The sequence below is a fragment of the Montipora foliosa genome, chromosome 3 (assembly GCF_036669935.1).
Source record: "Montipora foliosa isolate CH-2021 chromosome 3, ASM3666993v2, whole genome shotgun sequence".
Classification (NCBI taxonomy): Eukaryota; Metazoa; Cnidaria; class Anthozoa; order Scleractinia; family Acroporidae; genus Montipora; species Montipora foliosa.
Window position 1 is genome coordinate 19,361,384 of NC_090871.1, and position 12,027 is coordinate 19,373,410.

The 12,027-nt window shown below is 39.0% G+C and overlaps 1 protein-coding gene across 2 annotated transcripts; it reads left to right on the plus strand.

Annotated features, from left to right (window-relative positions):
- Positions 1-2,850: 2,850 nt before the first annotated feature.
- LOC137994573 (protein phosphatase 1D-like) lies at positions 2,851-11,712 on the plus strand. Of its 2 annotated transcripts, none has more exons than XM_068840163.1 (4): positions 2,851-2,981; positions 6,997-7,335; positions 9,460-9,810; positions 11,541-11,712. In XM_068840163.1, the coding sequence occupies exons 2-4, from the start codon at positions 7,044-7,046 to the stop codon at positions 11,543-11,545; spliced, it is 648 nt and encodes a 215-aa protein (XP_068696264.1). In that variant the 5' UTR covers positions 2,851-2,981; positions 6,997-7,043; the 3' UTR covers positions 11,546-11,712. The 2 variants fall into 2 exon arrangements, with proteins under 2 accessions (XP_068696264.1, XP_068696265.1); XM_068840164.1 differs by having other exon boundaries at positions 2,880-2,958.
- The last annotated feature ends 315 nt before the right edge of the window (positions 11,713-12,027 follow it).

Consider the following 12,027-nt stretch of genomic DNA (forward strand, 5'->3'; position numbering starts at 1 on the left):
ATTGAAGTGATGTCAGATTTCAATGAAGAATTTATTAACAATTTTCGTTAGCAAATATAGCCTGTCTGTAGTTAAGAGCCACCCCACTTAAATTGTCCAGATAAGTGAGAGGATCACTTCTCTCTTTTCTGCTTGTAAAACGTGTGTCATTTACAAAATGAGGGGTGGTCCACTGGGGTAGTCCACTGACCGGGTCCACAGAGGTAGTCCATGGACCTGGGGTCAATGTTTGGCTCCTGATGTTTTGTAAACGTCCTGCGAGCCTTGTTTCGTCGATGATTACCAATCGACCGTTGTTGGCATTTTGGGAAACAAGGCATCTAGCGAGGACAGTTTGCGAAGAGAGGGCAAAATTCTAGTGTCATCCGTAAGCCACTATTTGGGTTATCTAACAAGCAAATTTTCGAAAGTAAAGCGCTTATAAAAATAACTTGCGAGCCTTGTTTCGTCGACTACCAATCGACCGCTATTAATATTTTGCGAAACAATGGATCTAGCGAGGACCATAATTGTTAGTGCCCGGCATCGTTCACTCTTGCGTGTGTAATAAACTTTTTTTTGCTTTGTTTTGTCTCGTTTCGTTTCGTTTCGCCGAATACCGTAAACCAGAATAGATTCTCTGTATGTTTATCTAACACAAAGAGCGATATTCATATAGAGTCGCAGTGAATTTCAAAATAATTCATGAATGTCGGAATAACTTTGCCATCGATCTTCGGTCTATCATTTGTAAAAGATTTGTTGGATGAGTATTTGCAAAAGAAAAGAAAAACAGAGAATTTTGGCACAGGTAGCCAGAGCTATGAGTTTCACATGATTTCAGTAGTGAGTACCTTAGTATTTCATGAAATAAAAAGAAAAGAAGACAAATTTATTAGACTTATTATGTAGCATGGAGAACTAAGGATTCAATCAGTCCAATCAAATGGCCCTTGTAAAACCAAAAAGAGAAAGATTTTTTTGCCTGTGAAGTGATCAAAAGAAATACATTTTAATGTGAATTATTTATCTGCATGCATTGATACAGGCCGTATAAATTAAATGGCGCGAAACTCATCATTGAAATGGCGTTGTATCTGCTCAAGTTGATCACTGAATCAGAGGAAAATGTTCAAAATCTTTATGACAATTTCCATAAGACCACTTGGATGAAATGTAGCAAGTACTTTCTATTTTCATGACTGTTTGAAAGCTAATACCTCATGCCGGATGCAAAGGGTCATTGTTGCAGCTCGCCGTAGACAGAATTAATGTCTCGGCGCCTATTCCAATTTTTGGTATTAGCTGCCTGTGTATTTAATTTTTTGTTTTCTTCGGAAAATATAATTCTTTTCAATGGAAAAATTAGAAAAATAGTTTGAACATGATAGACAAAACAAAGGAAGAAGTTTGTTTTCGTGTAGAGAAGTCACCTAAAATGTCAAATTAATGTCCCAATCGAAGTAAAACTCAAGGTACTTCAGACTTCTCTCGAAAGATAACAAGTACGGCATGTGTGGGAAAATTTTGGCACAAGCTCGAAAATACGTATACTGATAATGTGTTTTCCTACTACCTTATCTGCAGTCGTGATTATGGTACACATTCCTTTTAGTTAACTGAGAGCAGCAAGCCAATTTAGGAGCGAAGGGATGGGCAAAAGTTGAATGCCTTGAAAATACCCAACATTTGGATGAATCATCTGGATAAAATACCAAGATTATTGTACTGATTCTTCATCAAACGTTTCTGACTCGGTGCATTCACGGAGTGTTTTTCTCTTAAGAAAACAAGATGTTAATCAGTACAAAACCTTATCAAAGGCAGTGTTAAGATGCTCAGATTGTATGGTGCCTTTAGCTAAGGAGTTAACGCTAATTGGCGGTGCACTTCTTATTGTCTTCTGAAAGTAAACTTCTTGAATAACATGAAGTTAAAGGGTCTCATCAGCTGACGACCAAGAAATGGTATGGTTGCCCATGATTCTGCTGCAAACTATCTTAGAGAGGTCCGTGAAAGTACAGTGGAACCCCGCTCTACGGACACCCGCTTAATACGGACACCCGTGTACAGCGGACAGTTTGTTCCAATGTCCCAAAGAAAAGATCATATATTTTCTCCAAATTTTACCCGCTTAATACGGACACCTGTTAATATGGACAACTGACAATTTTCTCTGTCCAGAGTCACAAACTCTCATATATTGTCAATCCCCACAAGGGGGGTTGGGAAACATATGGCCCACAAGTAGCCAGGGGCGCGTATGTGTGTACGGACACTGGTGGTTATGTGCGCACTGTCTATATTTCAGTATTGTCACAATTATGTGCTAATTGTAGACATTGTACCCTGTTCAAATAATGACAGATTTCTACGGGTTAGTACAAATTTCTTATTAACAAAACAGAAGAAAACTATAGCGTGACATGTTTGCTTTTCATCAGTTTGTCTTTCTACCTGTGTTTGACCCTTGTATTTTTGTCTTTTTTCCTTCAATAAAGTTTTCTGCCCCTTATTACAGTTTCACTTCCTTGGCTTTTTGCTGTAGTCATTGCTCGTAGCCTTCTTCCTCTTTGACGGCCTTGTCGTGTACATTTAAAGTTGAGAATAAGCAATACTGGATAATACGGACAAGGTGGCATGTTCCCTGGGTGTCCGTATTAACCGGGTTCCACTGAAAGAAAGAAGATAACATTTCATTGCATTTTGGAAGGTGTCATTTGACTTTTTGAAAACGCCGTTGTAAGACTTTCTCGATATCTAATACAGTGGGCTTGTGGTAGTAGGTCTTCGAATATTTGAAAACGTAAACCCAATGATATTGCAATTGGTGGCAACTTCATTACTACTTTCGGTATTAAAAGTGTTAATTTTCATTTATCGATTCTGTTTTTCCGCAGGAAACTGTAAAGCTACCCTGCTGTGTGAACCTTTTGGCATACTGATATGATGTGCGTGCCCATTAACTCATCTGCAACCGTAGGGGCATTTTACACTTATCAGTATGTTTATTCAGATGTGTACAATAACGTGGTTACATGAAATGCATTTGTCATTCCAGGCGATTTTGTTTAATTTTAGTTTTCACTAAATGGGTTCTTGTAAAGGTTTTGGCTTTAAAGTGAAAATTGAACCAAATAAAAATACCCCCCCCCCCCCAACTATATAGTACTGACCCAAGGAGACGATAAAGCAAAAAATTTCGGGGCTTTCCAGATTTATCAGAAATAACACACAAACAGCGGTGAGAAACATCAGATATAACCGCATCATTTGAAATTCTCTGTATACAATCTTAGCCATTTGGCCACGGCTAAATCTATCTTTGTAAGGAAAGAAAGATTTAAGGACGTTCGCGCCAAAATCTTCCTACGGTGAGATTTTCTTCATTTCTCGCCTAGAGTTAGGTCATAAAGTACTTACCCAAAAAATGAAAAAAAAAATGGGGGTCACCAACTTTGTTTCGGAGAAAATGGCAGAGGAAAAATGCCTTAATTTCGAGAAATCGGTCATAATAGCGAGATGTAGGCTCATCTGCTCATCCATCGAAAATCATAAAAATAAACTGTTGGAGTGAAAGTTTCCGTGCATAGGTTTTTAGGAGTGAGATTTTTAGATAATTGTATGCCGCTAGGGATGTGATAAACAGTAGAGTTCATCCTCGACGAGCGTTTTCGTAAGCTCTATCCGTTGCAACCACTACCGGAATTCGATGGCACGAGGAAGGAAAATGTTAAAAAAAGATAACTTCTTACGGTGAGAATTTTTTTCTTTTCATCATATTTTGTAGATAGCAAGTAAAGTAAGTGATTCATGATTAAAAAAATAGGGGTCACCGATGATCTGAACGAGTAAAATCGATGTGATTTTGCAAAGCTCTTGGAAAAGTTCGTTTGTCACGCTTTTGCGTGACCTGTCGGGCAAGGACTGGAACCCAAGAGAGGATCGATCGTTGAAGAGATGAAAGGTTTTTACCGAAAAAAAAACCTTTCTCGAGCATAGCAACGAAGTTTTAAGCAGGGGTCATCTTCATTTCGTTGGTGTTTTGTATAATATCTCTCCATTGCTGTCATGCTCATCCTCTGGAGTGTGTTTTTTGTGAAAGTCAATCGCTGATTGTTTTCACGCAGGTCCGCAATACTCAAGCGGACGAGGACGAAAATACTGCTCAATCTTCACGAAAGTAAAGGAAAAGAACTTTAAAAACATGCATTCACTTTGAACTTAAGTTCGTAGGGTAATAAAAACATTAAAAAGAAACAGCCCTATTAAATTTACGCAACGGTTCGTCCTCGAGTTTTCCAAACTTTCAGCCACTAGTCTACTCGATCAGCTACCTTTTCCAGAGCTTTTCCATCCTCCCGCTCACTTCTCTTTGAAGTTTCATGATGATTCGGAAATAAATGTGCCATTCTTTTGCCGGCCTGGAATTTTTTCCTCGGCGTTTTTGTCGCCATGTTATTTTAACTGATGCTTGAAAAATCTGTGTGAAAGTCAAGTAGACTAGTGCACGACTGATAAAACCTCGCGAATATCAGTCGTGCAGTAGTCTACTTGACTTTCATAAATATTTTAAATCAATTTTGACTGATCACGATCTTCTCTGATCTAACGCTGTGCAAGACTTATCGTCCACGGGTTTTGCAAAGGTTTTAAAACCTCAACTTCACTAATGCTCGAAGTAATGCGTGATATATTACAGTCGCGTTACCTGCGCAGTAACGTTGCGCACAAACAATTAGCGCGAACGTCCTTAATTCGACGAGTCCTTTGAAAAATCACCCTAAGGTCAATGCTCCCGTAGAATTTATTTATACACGACATAATTTGTTTACTAACGATTTTGCTTCGTAGCCGTAAATAAGGTAAAACTATGAAAATTTCCTTTTTGGGAACTGTGATGGTTAGGGTCAATGGTTTGTTTTGTTGCTTTTGTAAGTCATCATTCATGTTACAATGTATTATAATTAACAACATCTCTTGGGTAACTCTATCATGAATTCTCCGTTGTCAGAGCACAGAACACATCAAAGCCTTTTCATAGCAATAGAATGGAGGGCTAGTCTGTTCCACTCTATTGATTTAAGTGGCGCAAAAACAACCTGGGAAACATTCTGCAAAATAGTGGAAAACTGTGCTGGGCTGACAGTTCTAAACATGGCAAAAATGAAAGGTGAATTTTCTAAGAATCCGGTTATTCGAGCTGTTAACATTGCGGACCTCAGCTTGAGCCATACAGTGTTAGATGACAGCCATCTAGTTTTTATTACCGAAAGCATACTCTCGTTAAGAATATTAATCGTAGGCGGTTGCGAAAATTTGACTTACACGGGAATTAGCGATGCCTCTTTTCCACGCTAGCGTTTTCTTGGACTAGCTTTTTGTAAGGTGGATGTTGAGTCCATCATTTGCTACATTCAAAAGCACCAGATTTTCCTGATGGGCGTCGAAGGAATGCCACTAAGCAAAAAGGACATCGCATGTTAGGTTGATCTCTTTCCAGACATCTCTTTTACCGAGGTTGGTGTTCCCTCTTTATGTGGCTTGCCATGGGAGCTGTTTCTTACCAAGCCCAGGTGTCCCTTTGCTTTTATTGCCGCTTATCAGCCTAGTCTACAGTATCGACCATAAAAAAAAAGTATTGACGGGAAGCTGGATGGAACTTTCAAAAACTACTAAAAGAACTGATATTGCTAACCGAAGCCTGACAAACTATGAATTTATAAAAGTAACACCGTCGTTTTTTTGATACATACACCGGGTCCTTTTCTCCAGCTGTGCCTTTTTCCCTCTTATATAAAAATAACCATTTCTCTTACTTTTGCATCGCATTTTCACCCTTTTTCGAGTACAGTGTTATAATCTGAAACAAACTATTTAATGGTGGCTATCGGTAAACATTGAAAATGTCAGTTCTCGTAAAATTGTGTAGTTCCTGTATATCTTACCAACCGACCCAGTAAAAGCTTAAACTCTATAGACATCACTGATCATCATCGCTGATTGTTGCAGCGGCTCGTTAGAATTTAATTGATTTCATCTCCACATGCTTAATGTTAACTAAAACAAGTTAATTTACGATCTTCACGATATCACTATGAAGAAAAATTCGAAGACTTTCCAAGCCTAGGTGAAGGAACTCACGCATCACACGTCTCCCTAATTGTAAAAATCACCCAATTGCGAGGACATAAATAATTTTTACCGGGGACTCAAACATTTCCCCAGATTCTGAACAGACCCCACACGTGTGTTTTTATATGTCTGTCCCCTTTGAGTGTGTGAACCTATCTAGCTTTTACGGGTCAAAACGTGGGTCAGTTAAACACAATAAGGTATGCAGGCACCATTTTCTTGGTTGTCATCATTCCATTCTCTTTGACGTCTGTGCTTGATGGGTGAACTATATCGCTTTTAACCAAAATATCGCTTAGTATTAAGAGTTATTAACAGCAAATTAGGAGGCATAATCCGTTCGAAATTTCATTTATTCTGTTTGAGGGAACTGGTTTTCAAGGATGGCGGAGTTTAGCTTTTAGATCTTATTTATGTGATATTCATACTAATTAGTTCTCTGTATCAGAGATTTCTTATCCACTGTTCTCATAGAAGTAAAGGGCCTGTTTATGTGAAGCCATCAAGCTGAATGCTTATACCCCAGATTGCTGTTTTTCCTTTCCTGAAATTTTGGTTCCGTATAAGGCTAGTTTTAAAGCCTCGTAAGAATACATCAACCTGAATTGCCAGGACAATTTTTTTTTAAAACGCGATTATCGTTGCATGCAGTTTTTGGCTTACTGACTCTGCTTCCGAGAGAACAAATTGGAACCGTCGGTTGAAAATATTCTTCCTTTCTTCGTTCGCTCGAGGGGTCTTTTTAAGTCCTTATGAAATTGTATATTATTCCAAATATGTATAACCTGTCAATTCGGAAGTAACCTGATTTGATTTTAGAACTTGATGACGTCAAGTGAAAAACACTCTATTTTATGTATTGTTCTTTCGATTGCTTTACAGGGAAACACAAGAGGGGGTTATGCTAGCGGCTCTGCTTGAAGAACAAAATGTCACAGAAAACGAAACGTTTTGAGATACGTTTTTGGGGTAATGGCCAAGCGCACCAGGGAGGACGTAACGAAATGGAAGACGTTATGCGCGTCATATTCGACGCAGAGCAAGCTTTTTTCGCCGTTTTCGACGGCCACGGAGGAAAAGAAGCTGCTGTGTTTGCGAAGGATTTTTTATGTGCCAATATTAAGAAACAGAAAGGATTTTACTCAGATGATGCCACATTAGTAATGAATGCGATAAAGGATGGCTTTCTTGCCACCCATCTCGACATGTGGAAGCAACTTGGTGAGTTAGTTTGCACAAAATGTTCCACAGTGTTTGTAAGCTCCTAGGTGAGCTGTTGAATATGAGATAAATCTCGAGAGTGTCATTTGGGAATATGCTTTATTGCTTTCGTTGACACTGTAGAAAATCGAAAGTATTAGCGGTTTGATGCTATCTTTCCAACACTCCCTCGACGGAAAGTAAACGCATATCCTAAGGCAAAAAATCCACGCCTGCTTCCTACAAGATCTGGATCTTTGTATTTAAAAGAAATCTTAAATCTGAAGATAGTTCAGTCAGATCCAGGGATTGTCTCAAAAATAACTTTCACGGCTACTGTTTTTGGTTCTGCGGTATTGTTTGTGATACACTGAGTCATTTTGCTGCTATTATTTGTAAACAAATTTACTCAATTTTTTCCATTGCAAAGAGGGTTGCATTCCAGTTGCAAATGAAATAGAAATTGAAACGATCTCGTTACGTTGGGCCAAAAGTAATCCAAATTTATCTCTTACACCTAACAAACGCAAAATGAAAGAAAGCAACTTGAAGTTCTGATACAACTTTAGGACTTCAATACCGCTAGCACTTTGCAAGGATTTTACCAGGTGAATAAAATGGAATAATCGCAAAATACTTAAGACAGAGTAAAGTTTTGAAGCAGCGTTTTCATTGCCTTAGCAGTCGTCGTTTCTTATATTAGGGAGCTTTGGCAACGACAACGGAAACGTCCAGTAATTTAAAAACGTCACTCCAAAATATAACTAAGATTGAACAGTGGGAGCGAACTATTATTATAGAACTCAGTGGATTTGTAGGAATGGTTCTAAAATAAAGACAACAAATGAACAATTCACTGTTGCATGCTCATGTTGTATCAAAGCCCTTAAAGTTGGTGATTTCAGCTTGTTGTTTTGTGGACTAAGGAAAAAAATACACTGAAGTGCTTGCTGCCCGTGCAGCTCAATTATGTTGCTGTTTCAGCCAATAATAATCTTTATTTGTCTCGTTGTCGATGCCGCAGCCGTTGTCGTTGCTAAAACTTCCTACTCTTTTAATTTGATGAGCCCCGATTTCGTCTCTCCTTCAGTAATTATTCAATTCCAATTATTCAAAATGGCAATTTCCACCCATTTTGTAGCCATTTAGGATAAGAAACACTTTAAGTACGTTTGGTTGTGTCATAAAAGTAAGTAACTGTGGATCTTAACAAAGAGCGGAGATTTTGGAGACACCTGTCACTTGTTTGTAACTTTTTCATATTTTTGCTGGTTATTGGAGCAAACACCAACCTCTTCACTCTTCTCAAAATGAAACTGTTAAGCACATACTGCTCTTAATAATTTTCTGGCCGAAAGATAATTTCAGTATAAAAACAACTTAAGCAGTTGCGGCAATCATGCCTGAAGAAATATTCGAGGTTTGAACGGCGGTATTCGGACCCACGGTAGTCAACGTACTTTTTCTCGGGATGGCTTGATAGCTCATGGTGGAGCAGTCTACAGCGCAAAATTAATGACATGAGTTTGAAGTGTAGGTATATAACATGAAATGAAGAAATGGTCGCTGTCATGAGTGCATTTTGTCTCACGTTTACAATCCTGGACGAGATTGGTTGACACGTTTCCCCAGTTTCGCCCTTTCGCACGTAACCACAAAGGCTCAGCAATACCCTTCCCTACCCAAAGCAATGTTGAAGTGTAGAGAAAAAGAAGAGTATCATCAATTTTGATCAGGATTGCAGATATTTTTTTCAGGCTGCTTAATATCTAATTACGCTGTTCCATAAACTGTTATGTCAGCAGTTCCAGTAAATGAATCAATTTAGATATCCTCCCTTTTGATATTGCGTCCAAAAGGAAAACTGGCACATGGCTAAATAACCAGGACAGTACCTCGCAGTTAGAAGCACTGTACAGCGCATGCACGCCGATTTATTCTTTGCAACATCTGCTTAAGTTGCTTAATTATCTTTTGCTTAGAAAAATGATTTATAAATGCAGTTTTAAAATAGGATTGTAATATACTCAGGCGGTTAGAAAATTGTAATGTCATGTTTCTTCTACACCTTATTTTTGCAAGTTTTGCCAGTCCTGCCTTCTATTTTTGCATTTTTTTTTTGTTGTAACCGCTTTTTATTCATAGATTCGTGGCCTCGCACCAAAGAAGGATTTCCAAGTACTTCCGGGACTACTGCGACTGTGGTGATATTGAGGGGTAGAAAGCTTTATATAGCACATGTTGGTGATTCCGGAGCAGCCCTCGGGCGGTTAAATAAGGAAGAAAAACTCGAAGCTGTTACTTTAACTACCGACCACAAACCCGACGTTCCTTCGGAAAAGAGCAGGATTGAGTCACTCGGGGGAAAAGTCCTGTTACGGAAGCGTGTGCAACGTGTAGCATGGGAAAGGCCAGTCCATCAAGGCCACGAGGGACCTTCCAGAAGAGGCACTGAAATGGAGTGGGTGCCTTTCTTGGCAATATCAAGGGCCCTAGGTTTGTAATAAGAATAATTATTTACTTTTCGATCTCGAGAGTAAATTTGTAAAGCTAGCGTTGATATCAAAATTTGTGGGCACATGTTGTAGGGAGAGTACCCCTGGCTAGTGAGCTTAATCACAGCCGCACCCAGCAACAATCAGCCGCATTTATATCATTGTTTTTTTCGCCAGCACTAGTCGATAAGACGTTTTCATTGAAGTTAGCAAGATCCCACTAGAAAAAACACTTTTTTACTTGAGGCAACCAAGACTTTTGGCGAAATTCTCGTTGCCTTTAATGAACTGACAAGAATTTACTGCTTTTTTAATGAACTAATATTGAAATGGACTGGAATAGACTAGAATCTGGAAAAAAAATTTTCTCTCCGGAGCATTTTAATGTCCAGATTTGTACGGGACTTAAACAAGACATTCAGCGTAAAGAGTATTAAGGCAATCAATTGCGTAGTTGTCTGTCCTTTTTGCTATTAATCGTAATATCCTAACCTTGGGCAAATATAACCTTACCATATGACAAAAATTCACTCGGTATAGAGTGTAACTACTTGTTTTACTCGTATCCGCAGGTGACCTGTGGAGTTTCAAACATGGTAGTAATGACTTTATTGTGTCCCCGGTACCGGATGTCCAGGTTTATGAGATAACTCCAGGAGTGGACAAGTTTCTGATTATTGCATCGGATGGACTGTGGGTAGTAATGACAGTCAAAGGGGTGATTAAATTTATTCATAACTGTGATGCACAACTGGGAGACGTGTCTGGCAGGTATGCAATTAACATCGTTTCTTTGTATTGAACTTATTGCTGGCATTGCTTGCCATTTTACTTCCACATTTTCACTTAAAAGGCGCAGAAGAAGAAAAAAAGACAGCGAAAGATAATCAAACTAATCAGAGAAATGGGTTTATCTTTAACGTTTCAAATATCTTCGCAGTGCAAAATTTATATGACAAAAAAACCCACAGATAGAACGCGCAAAGGTGCGGATTACGCAAGGTTCGACGGATTATCAATATTGATACATGGATAATCAATTCTCATTTGTACAAAAAGTCGTCGAGTAATACAGGGGGGCAGAGAAATTTGCTATTTTGCGTGTGCGCATAGGTTGAAAAGGAAAGCTCTACGTGTGTGCTCTAAGAGGAGCAGGCGGTGTTAGGGAGCTTAAGCAAGCACGACAACGACGGCTATGAGAAAGTTCTATTGAGGAAAGAAAGCTCTCCACGTCCTGCACGTCATTGTTTTTCAACATTCATGTACATTTCTATGCCGTTCTCGCCCAGACAACTACGTGAATTGACCAAATTTAAAGTTATGTGGGCGACGTGAGCTTTATTCTCTCTCACACTATCGACGCCGATCTTACCACTTTTATTTCTGGAATGTTGACGCACACTTTCCATGCCGAGTGATTTGTAGTAATCGCAAAATTATTACAATAACGGGAAATAGTATTTTTAGACAACTTTCTCGTGGCCGTCGTCGTCGTTTCTTGTCTCTATCAATCTATACCCAGGGTGAGTACGAGCCCTCCATAGGCCCCTTACAGACATATTGGTCTCGGGCCTTTCTCTGCCATGTGGGTTTTCAACGATTGGCGAGGTCACCTCTCCATTGCCTTTGACAGATCGATAGAAGAAGCTGTATTAGAGCAGATTATAACAACTTGCCACCTAACTGTTTTTTTCTCTATACTCTAACCAAATTTTTTTGTTTTCCTCAAAGGTTGATTAAAGAAGCATTGGCCAGATGGCGTGAGAAAGATCTGAGGGCCGACAACATAACTGTTATTTTTGTACAATTCGATGAAGCCTCCAAACAAGATCTTCCAACTGGACACGACATTAAAGGTAGAGAATGCAGTCTCCTTATTCATAAATGAGACTATCAAACACCTTGTGAGAAAAAAATAACTCTCTATCATTACTTCGTCACATTAAATAAACTATAGTTTTTGTCATTTTTGTCATATTTTTGTCTTTACGAAGCCAATTCCATTGCATAACTGAGAAGATTGATGGTGTCTTAATTCCCAAGATGTGGTTCTGATGAATGTGCAGCAAAGAAACAATCATGTGAAATACTTGTCCCTGAAGAGGGGCTCGGCTTACTCCATTCTTTTATCAGTTGTAAAAGATTTTCAACCATCAAATGACTTAGTCTTTTAATATCTGCCTCTGCCTTATCAGCTTCTGCTACGCGGGGGCATCAG

Bases quoted from the DNA above. Each gene is read 5' to 3' on its own strand.
- LOC137994573 (XM_068840163.1), top strand. From the start codon at position 7,044: ATGTCACAGAAAACGAAACGTTTTGAGATACGTTTTTGGGGTAATGGC. The intron at 7,336-9,459 runs GTGAGTTAGTTT...TTTTATTCATAG, and splicing joins CGACATGTGGAAGCAACTTG to ATTCGTGGCCTCGCACCAAA.